The sequence below is a fragment of the Malaclemys terrapin genome, chromosome 3, assembly GCF_027887155.1.
Source record: "Malaclemys terrapin pileata isolate rMalTer1 chromosome 3, rMalTer1.hap1, whole genome shotgun sequence".
Classification (NCBI taxonomy): Eukaryota; Metazoa; Chordata; order Testudines; family Emydidae; genus Malaclemys; species Malaclemys terrapin.
This window is the reverse complement of record NC_071507.1, coordinates 5,928,447-5,946,262: the sequence shown is the minus strand read 5'-3', so window position 1 is coordinate 5,946,262 and position 17,816 is coordinate 5,928,447. Positions and strand designations below refer to the sequence as shown.

General features: G+C 43.1%; 2 protein-coding genes across 2 annotated transcripts in view; one reads left to right on the top strand and one right to left on the bottom strand.

Moving 5' to 3' along the window:
* Positions 1–2,368: 2,368 nt before the first annotated feature.
* On the top strand, positions 2,369–10,324 carry NAA20 (N-alpha-acetyltransferase 20, NatB catalytic subunit). The gene is made up of 6 exons (XM_054021576.1): positions 2,369–2,474; positions 4,913–4,937; positions 5,500–5,590; positions 6,700–6,835; positions 7,917–8,062; positions 9,774–10,324. Exons 1-6 carry the CDS (start codon positions 2,422–2,424, stop codon positions 9,857–9,859), a joined length of 537 nt encoding a protein of 178 aa, XP_053877551.1. The 5' UTR covers positions 2,369–2,421; the 3' UTR covers positions 9,860–10,324.
* Positions 10,299–17,816, bottom strand: part of CRNKL1 (crooked neck pre-mRNA splicing factor 1) — a 25,526-nt gene continuing 18,008 nt past the window's right edge. The window contains exons 11-14 of the mRNA XM_054021575.1: positions 17,121–17,360; positions 14,608–14,709; positions 12,668–12,916; positions 10,299–12,237 (exon numbers count right to left, since the gene is read on the bottom strand). Of these exons, the coding sequence (XP_053877550.1) occupies positions 12,070–12,237; positions 12,668–12,916; positions 14,608–14,709; positions 17,121–17,360 (759 nt within the window). The 3' untranslated portion in view covers positions 10,299–12,069. The remainder of the gene's footprint in view (positions 12,238–12,667; positions 12,917–14,607; positions 14,710–17,120; positions 17,361–17,816) is intronic.

Sequence of the window (17,816 nt, the reverse complement as noted above, 5' to 3'; positions counted from 1 at the left end):
AGTGCTTATTTATAACATTTCAGTGCACGTTTTGTTAGGCCTTAGCCCTGCACTGACTTTTGAAGACCATGCGTGTTGAAGGTAACACCTGAAGTTCTTGGTGCCACGGACTAGAACCAGTCAGTCATTCTCCATGATTAAATCCTAGAAATGTAGGGCTGGAAGGGACCTCGAGAGCCCATCTAGTCCAGTGGTTCTCAACCAGAGGTCCGGGGGGCTACAAGCAGGTTTCAGGGGGTCCTCCAAGCAGGGCCAGTGTTAGACTTGCTGTGGCCCAGGGCAGAAAGCCGAAGCCTCACCGCAGAGGGCTGAAGCCCAGGGCCCTGAGCTTTGCCACCTGGGGCTGAAACCAAAGCCTGAGTAACTTAGCTTCGCAGGGACCCTGCTTGCTGCCCCCTAACGCCGGCCCTGGCTTTTATATGCAGAAAACCAGTTGTGGCACAAGTGGGCTGTGGAGTTTTTATATCATGTGTGGGGGAGGGAGGGAGGCTCTGAAAGAAAACGGTTGAGAACCCCTGATCTAGTCCCTCCTCCTGTCTGAGGCTGTGACTTATTAAAAAAAAAAAAAAAAAAAGTCTAGTGAAACAGGCTGCTAACTTTATTGCTCAACCATTTCTTGCTAAGTCAGGAGTGACACTGGCTCCACAGGAAGTTCTACCGTTCTTATTTAGCTGACATCTATGATAAGGGAGGGAGGAAAAGAGAAAAATTGTTGAGTAACTTCAGAACTTCAAATGTGCGATGCAGGAAGCCAAAAAAGGAGCCGGGAGTGGAGGTGGGAGGGCGGAGACATGTGCATAAACCACCTCAAGATGACTCTTCTGTACACTTACGCAATTAGAACACAATGTTTTTTAACTAATTTTCTTCACTGGGCAAACATTTCTCACTTCTCATAATGCCAGGAAACAGACAACAGTAAAGGTTTGGAAAGGATACATTGCAATAAAAATAAATTGCTCACTTCTTGTTGGAGGAACAAAAGAGCATGCTATGACATATTAAGAAACCAGGGGAAAGTTTTTAAACTACGTATTATTTGGAAGTTATATAACTTACTTTTGAATGCGCAGTCCCTATCAATTTTCCTTGCTGAGTTGGAGAAGTGACCAGGGCCTAGGTATGAATAAAGCTAAACACCTTGGAAGACTGCTTCAAACTGAATATGAGTCAACAATGTGATGCAGTTGCAGAAAAGGCTAATATTCTGGGATGTATTAATGGGTGTGTCATAAGGGAGATAACGGTCCTGCTCTACTCCGCACAGGTGAGGCCTCAGATGGAGTACTGTGTGCAGTTCTGGGCACCACACGTCAGAAAGGATGTGGACAAATTGGAGAGTGTCCAGAGGAGAACAACAAAAACGATAAAAGATTTAGAAAACCTGACCTATCCAGAAAGGTTTTTTAAAAAAATAGCTTCTGGGTATGTTTAATCCAGAGAAGAAAAGACGGAGGGGGGGGAACCTAATAAGTCTTCAAATACCTTGAGGGCAGTGATCATTTGTTCTCTATGCCCACTGGAAGTAGGACAAAAAGTAATGGGCTTAATCTGCAGCAAGGGAATTTAAGTTAGGTATTAGGGAAACCTTTTTCACTATAAGGGTAGTTAAGGTTTGGAATAGGCTTCCAGAGGAGTTTATGGAATTGCTGTCCCAGCAGGTTGTTAAGAACAGGTTGGACAAACACCTGTCAGGGACAGTTTAGGTTTACTTGGTCCTGCCTCAGTGCAAGCGGGGTAGACTATCCCCTTCTAGCCCTTAGGGTCTAGAATTCCTTGGTGGATCTTAGCGATACAAAAACGCTTGCACGGCACCCGCCCAGAGTTCAGGCCTGGTTTGGAAATAATTCCTCCAACCATAGACCCTGAATTCAGAAACAAGGTCTGGACAATCGCAATAACTGAAACGTTAAATGACCCCCCCCAGTTAGGGGTTATCTGTGCCCTGAGGTTGGTTTCTCTGGTTTCACTGTGAACGTTTCAACCTTCCTCACCCAGCCTGGAGCGCCTCTGCTCCCGGGGAGCCCCCGCCCCCAGGTCTCCAGGAGCCGGGCTGGGCATCCTGGCACCGTGCCAGGGCTGCCCGCGCGAGGTGCAGCTCCCGGGCCGCACTGCCCGGGCTGGCTCGCAGCGCGGCCCGGGGCCCGCCTCGGCAAAGCTCCGAGCAGTGACGGCGGGGGTCGGTCTCTGGAGAGCCGGGAGCCCAACCTGCCCGCGGCCCCAGGCTCTGAAATTTGGGAGGGGGGCGGGGTCTATCTCGGCCAATGGGGCGCAGGCTTGTCAGCGGCTCGCCTCTAAGGCCGCCTGCCCACGGCGTTGCTTAGCAACCCCACCAGGACGGAAGTGATCCCGCCTGGGTGGGGTCAGAGGTAGCAGTTCCGGGTCGGCGCCTGGCCGGGCGGGGCGGAACGGAACCGAACCATGACCTCGCTCCGGGCCTTCACCTGCGACGACCTCTTCCGTTTCAACAACATGTGAGCGGCTGCGGCTCCGGCTCCCGCTCCCGGGGGGGGTCGGAGCGGCCTGGTCCCGCGCGGGGACGGGGTCGGCGTTAGTAGCGGGGGCGGGAGCCGCCCCTGCCCTGTGGGGCCCCTCAGCGCGCGGCTTCGAGCCTGCGGCCTCCCCGGGCTCCCGGCAAAGCCCCCGCCGCCCTGGGCTGTTCGGCGGCCGCCAGGGGCAGCCCGAGGCGGGTTTCCCAGCCGCTGTCGGGGTTGGTCCCCGCGGCCTCTTACCCCCGGGGCTGTGAGACCCGCTCTCGCTGTGTCTAGACCCGGGCTCCAGGGGGTGGCAGTTGCTGGCGCTGAGTCTCGCAGCCAGGCGTGGCCACAGATCTGCTGACTCGGATCCACGACTTGAGCTGCGTCCGCACTGCAAAATGACAGGGCTTGGACCCGAGTTACGGTGGGATCCAGGCTCTGATCTGCTTCCCTAGAAGTGTCCTAGGACCCAGGTCCTGGGTGCTCGCTGATCAGAGCTCGACTGATCTCCTGAGATGGGGTGACCAGGACTGGTAGGTTGTAGCAGAAATAAAACAGGTCTGGAGATAGCTAACAAAAAAGATTATAGGCGGGCAGAGACTTTCATACAAGGAGAGAATGGAATTCTTCTGTTTGGAGAAAAGATAAATAAAAGGGGGTATAATAAGTGTAATAATATAAAACCAAGAAATGGTATAATGATGGTAAATCTTACCTTTGCTGACAGTAAAGTGCAGGCGGACATTCAGAGAAAGTGAAAAACAAATGTAAAAGGAAATACATTTTAGGCAATCCATAATTTACCTGTGGGGCCGTGAACTACAAATATTGAGGCCAGTTGCATAATAGCATTTGAAAAAAGGTTAGACGTTGACATTGATTAGACATGTTGATAATGGAAACATTGACAATGATGTAAACATCTTTTAAACATTTTTCTAGAGGGGGTATAAACCCTTATGCTTTGGGCATAACCCAAACATGAACTGATGGGAGCGAGGAAGGAACTTTATGTATGGACAGGTTATCCCATAATTTTTCACTGGAGGGTTTCTTAACTTGAGCATTTGATACTGACCTTTGTTAGCGATGGAGAACCAGGTTAGATGGACCTCAGGTGTGATCCAGTAAGGAAATTCCTGTAGTTGGTGGGACAACTTCTTGGGGTTAGATATTAACTTGTCTGCCTATTATGAGGGTAAGGGGGGAAGAAAGTCCAACATTTTTGATCATTATCACTGACATTTACGAGTTCAGAGTAAATAATAAGAGCAAAAGAGTTAGAATTAGGAACTAAAATGGCACTTTCATATAAAATTCCCTACTGTATCTCTAAGTCTTTCCTTTAATTTGGACATTTGCATAATTTTAAAGTATAATCTTCCATATCTCCTGTTTTCAGAAGGGCTTACAGCTAAGGCTAATGAGAAGTTTTGGTGCAGAACAGAGTGTGAGCCACTAAAATATCCCTTTATGAGCTGGTTCTAGGAGTAATGGTTGTAGACCCTGCTAGAACAAATAACTTATTCTTTGTTTTTGTCTTTAAAAGAAGGGACAGTCCACAGAGGACGGTAATCACATGCCAAGATTTAGTTTCAAAACTGGCACTATAAATGTCCCCTAACCAGCTACTAAGGGCTGTGGGTAAAATAACAATGAGAAGCAAAGAGAAAATAATACAGTAAGAAAATTATTAATATGGTGGAAATAAATGAGTCCCCATCCCTGTCAACAACTCCTTTTTAGTTCAGATAACAAAAATAAAGATTAAGGCCACAATCCTGCTATTGGATCCCCATGTGAGTACAATAGTCCACTTGAACAAGAGTCCCATTCACCTAAAGGCAACTCTGTACAGGTATAAAGGTCTGCCATTTGGATCAGGGTGCAGGAGCAGGGCCCCAAGACATTGTGGTAGCATCAAATGGTGAATTTCGAATATTTGGCATTTGAACTGGATGCTCCCTCTACAGCTATATCTACACTGTAGTTGGAGGTGTGATTACAACTCATGGGCATACCACTGCTAACATGAATCTAGCTAGCATGGCTAAAAATAGCAGGGAAGGCGTGGCAGTTAGGACTCTGGTGTGGGCTAGGAACGCCAATACATACCCAAGTTTCTGGGTAGGTTTGTATAGCCCATCCTGCCAGATTAAAGCTAGTGTGGCTATGCTTACATGAGCCTGAAATCACACGTCTGACAGCAGCGTAAACATAGCTTAAAGTTGTTGCTTTCACACTTATATGAACTCATTCAGTACTGAACACCATCACCAGTGATCGATTCTTTTTGTGTGTGTGTGTGGGGGGGGGGGATTGTGTTGTCTCTTGGAAGTGTATTGTTTGGAAGTAAAACCTAACCAGATTACTATCCAACTAGAAATATACTTTGTAAACGTTTTTAAAGTTTAATCTGTTCTTATTTTTTACAGTAATTTGGATCCACTTACAGAGACTGTATCCTTATTAAGCTTTTCATTTGTACTGTGCATACAATGTTGATAGCAGCTTTGTTTCTTCCCATTATTGTAGTTCTTATTACTACACGCATCTAATGTACCCAAAACCATAATATGGTCTTTACTAAGTTTATCAAAATTGGGTAAATTAACTTACAATAATTTGTAGAGGTTCCTCAGGGCCTTACATTTCCCTGCAAGCCACCCTAACCTTTAATTCCTTCTAACATAATACTGTATTTAAAACCATTTTGTTTTATGTTGCTCTCACATAGACTATTTGCTGCCTTATCCCTACTCATCTCTTAAAATCCTGGGGGGGGGGGGACCCAGACACCAAAATCTATTTTATCTGAGTAGAAAGCTGGCCATCCAGGGTACTGATAAAAGGAAGGTATAAATACAACCAGTGGAGCTAAGACTCGCAACAGACAGCACATGCTGTTCAGTGCATGTTGTTTCAGTGCTATTCTGTGGCAAGCCGTATTCAGTCCAGCATTGTGTACTGAAGAAAGTAGTATTGTCAATTAGCTGTATACTTCTTAACAAGAACTCTGTAGTATGGGATACCCTTTTACCTACAGTATCTGGCTCACTGGCCAGAGTATTTTATTGTTGCAGAAGCACCAGGTGGAGAGTTAATGGGTTACAGTAAGTGGAATATTGTACACTTAGTGTGACAAAGCTTATAATTTTTAACCATTTAAGATTCTATTGCATTTTAATACTTTGGGACTATAAATCAGATTTCAGTTCACTTCCTGTTTTTTAATATTCACACCAAACTGGAGCATTTACTGCTAATGCCACCTGACCGATGTTGAAGGGCATTACATAAATTATGCACTCATGTTTTGTGGTGGTGGTCCTTGTGTGGCAGTGAAGCAGGACGAATGCTGAGCTCTAGCAAGACACATGCTTATGTTACATTTGTGTAAGTCTTTGCAATATCCGGGCCTTTGTCATTGGCCTACCATCCTTCTGCTCACATGTGAGGGGAAATGTTATCCTTTTGTTCACACTCTTGCCTTTAACAGGACACAGTCAACTGGATTTATTTTTTTAAATTAACTAATTTCAGCTCATTCAGTTTTCTCAGAGCTCCCTCCTAATAGGGTTTTTTTTTTTTGTTCGTTCCTTAAAACAATTTTTCTGCCCCCCTGCTTTATTTATAAGAGGCTTGTGGGAGGGTCTGAAAGCAACGCTACCTAACATGCTCAGGCCCACCTCTTCTTCCCCTCCCTTTTCCTGTATACATGCCCACCTGCTTCTGCTTCACTTTATTCAATTCCTTACATAGCAGTGAGTGAGTGATGTCATTATGGTAGTGCATGAGACAGGAAGCACAAATGACTCTTCGTAAAGCAAAGCTGGTCAGGAACAAAGTGCTGTCAATCACATTAGATAAAGACCTGATCTTGCGAGGAACTCTGCCCACAGTCAATGTGCAGGATCAGGGCCTCGGCGATTAGGGTTACTTGTAACACTCAGAAGTACACAATTTTCCAATGGAAATGTGATTTTTTTTTTTTTTTTAATGTTGACTGTCCCCTGTTCCTTCTAAATGAAGCTTGTGCAGTTAACTATAGTAAAACTGTTTCATTCCATCATCCTGAAACACCACTACTGCAGCCTTTACAGACTCACTAAAACATTTTGGCTTAGAAAGCGGTTTCAAATGCATCTGTGGGTTTCCTTTGCGGGGATGGTGTACATTAATTCCAGCGTGCTAGCTTGTTAAGTGCTCCTTCCGTTTGCAGTAATGGGTAAAGCTGAAGGCTCCGTGGCCAGGGAGGAGTGGCACGGGCATGTCACTGCTCTCTCCGTTGCGCCCGAGTTCCGCCGGCTGGGTTTGGCTGCTAAGTTGATGGAGCTACTGGAGGAAATTTCAGAAAGGTGAGCACCATGTACAAATTCTAAGTAACTTTTTCTTGTGTCCCAGAAAACTGACCTTGCTTGCCCACTGAACATGTGATGTTCTGATTATGATTCCCAGTGGTTACAGAGAGCAAGGTTTAAATGATAGCTGGCAAATTTTAAGATGTTTCTTAGCTGTTGTGAAAGTCTATTTGTGGGGATGAGAGGGAAGAAACTCCAGGTCCAGTAGGTGCACCCTGTAAAATTGCTTGTCTTGGGCAGAGAGAAGATTCCATTCACAAAGAGTCAACTCTTTTTCCTGTAGTGCCCACAACACTGTGTGCAGTGTGCAAACAGGGTGGGAACTGCCCCTGCCTCAAAGAGCTGACTGCATGAGAGAAGTAGAGAAAGAGATTAAATCTGTGAGACTACTGAGTTTAGTGTTCCTAGGTTTTTTTGTTTGTGTATTGGGAATGAGATTGTTCCCAGTTGATGTGATCTGAAAACACTGGAGTCTTTTTTTTTATGAGCAGATAATTTCTACAAAATGATCAGGACACAGCTTAGCAATAGATCAGATAAGCACCGTCTAAGGTAGGATAAATGTATATAATGCAAGGGGGAAGGTAAAGCCACATTTTTTGCAGAGCTGAGGTCCGCAATAGAAATACAAAAAATAATTACATGTGTGACTCATTTCTGGTGTACAGGGCTCTCCCCTTTCTTGTTTGAGAGATGAGGCTAGCGGGAAAAGTTATTCATGTAGGTCTTTAAATGGATGGGTAAAAAAGTCTGCTCCCTCTCTCCTTCTGGAGTGCAAACTATATCAAATAACTCACCCAATGTTTCTTTGGTCACTTGTACACAACTCCACTCTGCAGAGAGTGTGTGAAAGCCTGAGATTGTTCATGTGGCCAGACTCCTCAGTTGTACCCCAGAAAAATACATCTGCCTGTAATATAAATCAATAATGCACCTTTTATCATCATTGAATAGGATGTATTCTGTGCAGAATCTTTGGAAGAATTTTTCTCTTCTCGCTGATTATTGGCAGTAGATTCATTATATTATGAAATGTATTCTTTTGCTCTTCCTCATTGTTGTTTTTTCCTTTACAAAGAAAGGGTGGCTTTTTTGTGGATCTCTTTGTAAGAGTGTCGAATCAGGTTGCAGTAAATATGTACAAGCAACTGGGCTACAGTGTCTACAGGACGGTATTAGAGTACTACTCAGCTAGCAATGGGGAGCCTGACGAAGATGCTTATGGTAAGTACTTGGTTCCTTAAGAGCAAATCACCACATAGGTGGAAAGCTCCAGTGTTGTTTTCTTTACTTTTTTGAAAATAAAGCTAACTCAGTTTCTTATCAAGTACACAAATCTATACTTTTGGATAGTTCTTTAAAGAACAAATCTGACTTGAAATTACACTTCAATTATACAATTTGAAATTTTTCAACAAGTTATACTTTGTGGTATTTATTGTATCAATATGATACTTTTGTTTTGAATGTCATTATTAATTGATACTTACTCCTTTATCCCAATAGATAGTTTCAGTAGTTTAAACAAGTTATGTTGCCATTATAACAAGTACAAGAAATGCCTTCTATAACGATGGTTAAAATGCAGTGACTATTCTGATCTCTCTTTTCATATGCACAGAACTTTATTTAGCAAATTCATCTTGGGCTGAAATTAACGGTTTGCCTCATCCCAAAAGTGAATTTATTTTATAAACAGCAGCAAAATTGGTTGAGTATTTCTGCAGGGGTTGAAAAATTCATTCACTTAATCATCAATGACAAGTAGAACACTTTCCCTGGTTAGGGACGAGTCAAGTCTTCAATTTCTGCCGAACATGAGCTTGTTGTGTAAACTGGTTGTGAAGATAACCTTCCAAATGTAAATGGATACAGTGCTGTCTTCCTGAAACTATAGACACATGCTGCCTGAGCACTGCTGATGCCACTTATAGCTTTTCCAAGCAGTTGAAGAGTGACACTGACATGTTCCTTGTCCTTATTACTGTCACTATTCAGAACCCTATGGACAGCTGCTGAAGCTGACCAGAACTTGTGTTAATTTCACTCTGCTGCTGGCAAAAGCTGGAATCAGCAACAGATGTAAGGAATAGCAGTTCACAGGGAAAGAGGACCCAAAAGAAGTTGGGACAGGAGAGCACCTGAGACTCCTAACTTTCAAACACCCAGGATCCAGGGGCTGATATGAAAGCCCTGAACCTGGGAACCAGTTCATTTCCAGCTGGGAATGGAGGGGGCAGGGCTTTTTACTAGGTCTGTTGGTGGGGGGCTAAGCCAGTCATTCATATTTTGTTTGGCCTCTGGATAGCAGATGCTGGTAACCCTTTGAAGCCTTGCTTTTCTCAGACACCCCGATCTTAAAATTGTGAATATTTAAAGTCAGGCAACGATAAATGCATGCCTTGGAACGTTTCAATGTGAAGGCATTTGTTAATGACGTATTCCGCTGGCGATGCTTGTCAGTTCCTCAGGCAATAGAGCCCTGGATATTCTTTTTCTATTAAAAAACAAAACAAAAAACGACATTGATGCATCACTATACTTAAGATATCAAGCAGTCACTGTTTGAATTTTATTATCTTTGTTTGCTCCCTGAAGATTTACTTGGCTGCTTTTCACATTGTTTTTGTTCCTCCTTTGTTACATGTAAATATAGGTAATGATTTTATTAAAGTATACAATAAAATACATAAGAGGTGACAGCTCACATTCTTGGAGTAACCTTACATCAAGTGTTTGCTATTTTGACTTTAATATTGCATTAAAGCTAATATTTTTGCATCTAATTGCATTTTATTTGTAGCAATCTTATAGTACTGGAATTTTTCTCATAAAAGATGAGCTTTTTTTATTATAATTTACAAGAACAGTCACTTAACATGGGCTTGTTTAATGTTGTCTGTCTTGTAGTAGTAACATTTGTGTTTGTCAACAGATATGAGGAAAGCGCTTTCCAGAGATTCAGAGAAGAAATCAATTATACCATTACCTCATCCTGTGAGACCTGAAGACATTGAATAACTTTAAGCTGTGGTTCTCCGGCAACTTACCAAAAATAAGGTTTATGGACAATTTAAAATTTGCAGTGCAAAGAGCATCAAATGTTTTTTGAAGGTAACAGAAAAGATCTTGGCTAGATGAGGAGGAAGGCAGCACAGGCTGAAAAAAGGAGTTCAGGCACAGGGTTTTACTTTTCATAAAGCCCCAAAAGCAACAATAGGAAGTTTACAGTCACACTGCTTATATTTTGATTTCCTGTGCTTTATAAAAAAGCAGACAAGTTTAAACATTCCACCATCATGTTTTATACCCCATATTAAAACTCAGTGATGGAAAATATCACTACTTCCCCCTACTGGGCCTGAGAATCACAGCTGCGAATGTTCTTTTTTGTTCTAACAGTCGAAGCTCTAAGGGTAGATATGAAAAAGATGAGGTGCATAATAAAATACAAATTCAGTGTGATGCTGGTTTGTGTAAAGTTGAGCCATGGCGCTCTCTTACACTGTTTATTTTATGTCATGTTCACATGCATTGTTGTAGCCTTCCTTAATTAGTTTTCTCATTTAAAAATCAGCTTTGGCAGAAAGTGGGATATTATGCATCAGTTATTGATTAGACCAATCCAGTTGTGTGTGTTCTGTACAGTATTATTGGAGGTAAGTCAGCACTGTTCTAAAACTGTAAAAAAAAAAAGTACATTTATTCGCTCTTTACAGAAAATTAGATTTTACAGGCCAAGACACAAAGTTCTGAAATCAGAAAAGGTGGCACCATTTGTTACCAAGTTAGAGTAGCAAGTCCTATACTAAAAAATGAAAACTTTAGGCTGCAGTCTAGTTATTTTTTTAATACTGTGCTCAGTGCAGTGACGGAGCAGCACTTTAACATTTCCTCCTCGCAGATTTTTAATTGATGGAAAGTTAAACAACTGACAGAAGCTTTGTGTGGGTGCTCAAATGTTTTCAGGGGCTGAGTTTCAGTCTAAGGCAGCTGTTGAAAGCTCTGTAACGTCTCCCTCATGTGGTTGACAGATCTGTGGTTCCATCAAAACGGAGCCTGTTGTAGATGGTCATGATCAGATGGGATTCCTCGGGGCATTTTAGCTAGGTCCAATGTCTTGCATGCCATAGGAAGCTAGTGGAGAGCAGAACAGTAGGGCGATGTCTGTTGGGCAGTTTCTGTTGCTGAAGAGGGTAGCAGATGCAGGCCTAGTCGTAGGAACCTCACAAAATGTTTTTGGCTGGTGGTGGTGTGCTGCAGGAGTGATTTGTTCGAGGATGAGGAGTCTAATGCTGTGTAGTTGTGCTTTGCTCTGTTTAGTGAGAGGTGGGAATAAGAACTGAGCAGGAGCAGCTAATTCATGTTCCCAGACTTTCTCCACAGAAAGATTTGAATAATACATGGATTTTAGTCTGATCATTGAAATAAGCCTCTTTCCTCAGAAGTAGGGAACAAACGGGAGATTGGCTTCTTGAGGCAAAGAAAAGTCAGACACTCCCCTCCAAATTGCCCTAACAAAAGTTACAAAGCACATTGGTCGCTTTGGGTATTACATTGTATGCGGCGATTAATGCACTGGGGGTCAATTTAGCGGGTCTAGTGAAGACCCTCTAAATTGACCGCAGATCGCTCTCCCATTGACTCTGGTACTCCACTGGAATGAGAAGCATAAGGTAAGTCAATGGGAGAATGTTTCCTGTCCACCTAGCGTAGTGTAGTCACTGCAGTAAGTCAACCTAAGCTACATCATTCATGAGTTGCGTAATTTAGGTAGACTTACCCCCATGGTGTAGCCATGGCCCCAGTCCAATACCTCCCTGGGAACTTCTAGCTGAACGGAATGTTATTAAACTCAAATTGACCCTTTAGCTTTAAAGCTAGAGAGAGGGTGGGCAAATATTTAACTCACTGAAAAAAATTAACATCTGCACACTGGCATATAATGAAAGTGTTTTAAGCCCCCCGTAGAAGGCTTAGAAAACAACTGGACTGTATGTGTTCCATTTCCAGCTACTGTGATCAGAGAATATGAAAAGGAATTTAGGGGGAATTTAGAAAGTGTTAAACGAGGTTCATACGCAGTCTCTTAGGAAAGGGGTCACCTGCTTGGCGCTTTTCTAACAACTTAGTATTAAAAAGTTACTCAAATACATTTATTCAGTCAGTCACAGATGAAATACTGTACAAAAATCAAATGCACAGGGGGGCAGAGGAGGAGAAAAGCAGCGCTAGGATTCGCTCTCATCGATGTCCTTGTCTGGATCCATCTCTTCAGCCTCATTTTCTTGTTGCTGTTTCTTCCAAAGTTTAGCCATAGCAAGCAATTTGAGGTTGGGCTGGTTGGCAGCATCTTCTGGAAAGATATAATCATAATATTCCTCCCAGCCAGCGTCGGACTAGAAAAAGAAAAGTACAAGCCATAAGTTAGTTTATTTAGTCTGAACACATGTTTTCACAGTAAGAACATTAAGTTCCTGGAGTACTCCGAATCCTCCTCTCTAACAAGCATGGCAATAAGGACTAAACCAGAACTGAGGTTTTTATTCTTCGTTCATTAGTGGACTGCTAAAACTAAGGAATCAGGAGGGCATGGAGTCCACTGCCCATTAATGTTGCTGCCTCTCTTACATGTAACTAAAAGGGAGAATGCATACAGAAAAGAGAGTTGAATAGCTTGAATACACTTAGCCTTTATTCTCAGAAATAACACCATGCATATAGTTCAACTAAATTAAAGTTTAGTCTCAGATGCATTATAATGTATTGTACACAAACAACTTCCTGTGATTGTAGGTGGCATTTTATTTTCCCAGCCTTTACTCTTACCCCATCTTCAGCCTTTAATTTTCTTCTCTTCTTGACTTTATCTGGCATAAGTTTATCTACTCTCTCTTTATTGCAATCTGTTCCAAACTCCTCTTCAAAGTTTCTCCAGGATTCCAGAAGCATGAGTCTCTCCTCCTTCTCTTCGCAGTTTCGCATTGTTTTATTAGCCTCTTCGTATACCTGTCTGCATCTTAGCAAGCTCTCCTCTTTTCCCGCGGACAGTTCAAACTGAGCAAAACTGATCCATACCTAGAGGAAAAGCAGAGCAAAATCTAATGGAAATTTCATGGTGAAAATGTCACTACAATAAAAACCAGCAGAATGTGGCCAAGCTGGAAACCATCTATGTTAGTTTCAGCACTTTTTCAAGCTTTATAAACACGAGCTAGACAAAACTCATGTCAGAGTAAGATTTGGTTACAGCCCCATTTTAGTATTAAGAATATTCTGGTTTTACAGCAGAGTACCATTGTTTGTTTCTTTCTTTCTTAAGAGGGAAGTGATTTCAACAAGGCTGAAAGTTGTCTTCGCAGAAATCTTGCATCGAACCCAATCTTAGAAACCCCTCATGAGTATAAGAGGGGTAAGACTAGTGTCTTGGTTCAGTCCATCTTTGGTCTTTCTACTCAATTTTCTGCCAGTTTTTGTAGCCTGACCATAAGAAACTGGATTAACACTCCCAATTCATTTTCTGTAAGCCACTTAGTCAGCTGGTGGCAATTATTTTTGGTCATAATAAACCTGGCTGAATTTAGTGAAATCAGAACTAAATCAGTGCTAAGGCTGGTCGTTTGTCAAAGCGTCTGCAATTTTTTAAGAGCAGTTTTTTTTTTTTTTTTTTTTAAAGAGACCATGGCTGCTCAGAAGAACAGACATGCTTCTGCGGAACTGATTTAATTAGTTTTTTCTCTTTTTTTAAAATTAATTTTATAGCCATTGTGGGGTTGTCAAGATAATTTTCCAAATGGGGGAAGTGGAGGAAACCTAAAACTGCCTTTAAGTCCTAGTAACCCAGGGATTCTGCAGAGTGATTCTTTTTTAATAGAAAGATATAAAGACATCTCTTATCTCTAAACGTGTCATTTAGCAATACTAACATTTTTCCAAGGCCCTGAGTCATGAAGGTCCCCACAGAATAATGTTGATAGTTAATTTTACAATGCCATACCACTGAAGTAACCGAGATTCCTTCCCCTAATGTAGGATTCTGACTCTGGCACATAAAATGTTGGGAATCATTAAGAAAGTGACAGATAATAAGACAGAAAATATATTGCCTCTGTATAAATCCATGGTATGCCCGCATCTTGAATACAGCATACAGCTGTGGTTACCACATCTCAAAAAAGATGAATTGGAAAAGGTTCAGAAAAGGGCAACAAAAATGATTACGGGTATGGAATGGCTGCCATATGAGGAGAGATTAATAAGATTGGGACTTTTCATCTTGGGAAAAGAGATGACTAAGGGGGGATATGACAGAGGTCTATAAAATCATGACTGGTTTGGAGAAAGCAAATAAGGAAGTGTTATTTACTCCTCCTCCTAACACAAGAATTAGGGGTCACCAAATGAAATTAATACGCAGCAGGTTTAAAACAAACAAAAGGAACACAACACAGTCAACCCGTGGAACTCCTTGCCAGAGGATGTTGTGAAGGCCAAGACTATAACAGTTCAAAAAAAGAACTAGCTAAATTTAGGGAGGTTAGGTCCATCAGTAGCTATTAGCCAGGATGGGCAGGGATTGTGTCTCTAACCGCTGTTTGCCAGAAGCTGGGAACGGGCGACAAGGAATGGATCACTTTTTCTGTTCATTCCCTCGGGAGCACCTGGCACTGGCCACTGTCGGAAGACAGGATACTGGGCTAGCTGGACCTTTAGTCTGCCCCAGTATGGCCGTTCTTGCGTCTGATCAGTTGTGAGTACACAAACATTACCTTGACATGCTGTGTCCGCTGAAGCAATCTGCGGTAAAGGTTTCTTGTTTTCTCATACTCTTCTTGCTCAATTTCAAAGTCAATGTAGGATTTCCAAAGAACCTGAGAGAGAATGGGTCAGTAAGTTCAAAACTATTGAGGTTATGATTGTTCAATGCACTTCATAGTACAAGCCTTAAGAAGTTAGGTATAGAGGTTACCGAACAGAAAGGTAGCCAAATAATTTTAAACATTAAGGCAGTACTAGGTATTACTGTCACACATAATATCACCTCTAATCTATAGCTCTAGGTAAGGGTAACAGGACAAAGGACAGAAACCACTTTCACAAACGAGTGAGAATAACTGGTTCTAGGCTGCATGAAACATTGGGGTTCCAAGAGAAAGAGGTGACATCAAATCATTAGAATTTAGATGGAGGAAAGAGGCTGAAAAGGGATTTAAGAGGCAGAGAGTCAGAAAAACGTGAACAATGAGGCAAAAGAAACCGTTTGATACTCTGCTTGCTTTTGGACTGATTGAAAAGAGGATGCTGGAAGACCACCCTTGATATTTCAGACACTCAAGCACAAGATCACGTGTGTGTGTGTGTGGAGGGGGGTGTCAGGATTTCTGCTCTAAGGCAAAACCTGTGGATTTGTGAGCTGCTTACACTTATATGGAACATTTAATATCTTGGGAAATGTAGTGGATAATAAGTTGCTCGACAGACACCATCTCAATAATGGGAGCATTGTCCAGAGTGAAAGGTGAGCTGTAGAAATAAGTGGGGGAGACATTAATTTGCCATTGCAGTACTTGTAACTTGAAGCAATTGAAACTGGAGACACACAACGTTCTAGGTATAAAAAGAGGGAGGGATGTAGTTGTATATACACCTCTAGCCTGTTATAACGTCACCCGATATAACACGAATTTGGATATAACGCGGTAAAGCAGCGCTCCGGGGGGCGGGGCTGTGCACTCCAGTGGATCAAAGCAAGTTCGATATAACGCGATTTCACCTATAATGCGGTAAGATTTTTTGGTTCCCGATGACAGCATTATATCAAGGTAGAGGTGTAATTAGCTTATAAATGATAGCTTAGGCCATGAGTAGAGAATATGGCGAACTGAACGGACACATCCTATAAGTAACAAATTATTTGAAGACACCCAAGAAGACTGACCAGCTATATAAGGAGGAAACTACAAAACACTGGAGTGCAGCCTCAGAAAAGACATTAATTATGTGCAAGCAACAGAAGTAGACAGGTAAGCTATAGTGTCCAAAGCATCTAAACTAGTAAGAACAGAAGTGTGAGCTATTTTACAAACATACGTATTGCACCATTTATTTTAATATATAGATAGATATAGAGAGAGAGCGCAAATTTGATATTACGCAACCCTGACTCTAGCAACCTCATATCTAATACCGAGGCAATAATTTTTTTTTTTTAAACTGGAACACATGGCCATGAAGTATTGAGGCAAAGAATTCAGAAAAGAATTAGATACATACAGAATACCCAATTATACTAGCTAGGATAAGATATAAACAGTGTCAGCCCTCATGCTACAGACACAAACCAATCACTAACTACTTAGGATTAGAAAATTATTCCCTGAGGCAGGTTACACCACACTTGTTTATTGTGGACTTGTCTACCACCTGCTGAAGATGTAGCTGAGCTAGATTAAATGGACCACTGGTCTGATATACCATGACAAGTCCTATGTTCCTATTAGCACAGGGGTGGGCAAACTATGGCCCGTGGGTCCCGGCCCTCGAGCTCCAGCTGGGGAGTGGGGTCAGGGGCTGCTCCGTGCATCTCCTGGAAGCAGCGGCATGTGTTCTTCTCCCCCTCTCTCCCAGCTCCTATGCGCAGGAGCAGCCAGGGGGCTCTGCTCTACACGCTGTCCCTGCCCCAAGCGCCACCCACACAGCTCCCATTGGTCAGGAATGGCGGACTGCAGGGGCAGCGCCTGTGGATGGGGCAGCACGCAGCAGAGCTGCCTGGCCATGCTTCCGCGGAGGAGCCAGAGGGGGAACACGCCGCTGCTTCCAGAAACCATGTGAGGTAAGCGCGGCCCGGAGCCTGCACCCCTGAGCCACCCCTCCGTGCGGCAACCTCCTGCCCCAGCCTTGATCCCCCTCCCACCATCTGAACCGCTCAGTCCCAGCCCAGAGCACCCTTCTACACCCCAAACCCCTCATCCCCAGCCAGAGCCCTGACCCCCGTGCCCCACCCTCCCTGCCCCAGCCCGGAGCCCCCTCCCGCACCCTGAACTCATTTCTGGCCCCATCCTGGAGCCCGCACCCTCAGCCAGAGCCTTCACCTTGTCCCACACTCCAACCCCAATTTTGTGAGCATTCATGGCCTGTCATACAATTTCTATTCCCAAATGTGGCCCTTGGGCCAAAAAGTTTGCCCACTGCTGTATTAGCAAGTTAGTTGATTCCCCCCCCGCCCCCAACCATGCAGTGTGTTGAGGAGTAGTACTTCAGAGTTCTTCATGTACCCCCTTACCTCTGGCATGTCTAACCGAGGTTGACCAATAGCCAATTCGTATATTGCCCGGGCTCTGTCAGTATCACCAAGAATGGTTTCTAACTCAGCAAATTTAATCCATGACGTGCAGTTTTCAGGTGTAAACTCTAGGAATTTTTCATACAGTTTCCGACAGCGATCGAACTCCCGCAGTTGTAGCTCCAGTTCAATGTAGCCTTTAAATAGTTTGTTCTTTGGGCATTTTCCTATGGATGTTCCCTATAAAATGAAAAAACAGTAACTACTTATGCCATCTCTATGAAGAAGTGCTTTTTTCAGTGACCACTTACTGTTCAGTAGTAGCGTTTAAAGTAATCTCTGTTTCACTACAGTTTCTGTTGACTACTCCACTCAGGACTAGTGTGAAATCTAACTAGTACTGATTCAGCCAGATCATTACAAAACTAACGTGCATAAAGTATCCAATTAGTGCTCTGAAAACAGAAAAAGTACAACTTGTTGCAGACAGTGTTCAGGTGTATAACGTTTCTCCATGAGACATCACTCAAAACTGAGTTTATGCAAATGAGTGCTTCATCTTCTGAGTCTCAAGACTGTCACCACACAGACAAAGGATGGCTCCAGCCTCTGCTCCTCCAGGTAAGGGGTCCATAAATATATTCATAGTGTGAACCACATCTTAAGAAATGTGGTCTCAGGGACCACCTCCCCTCC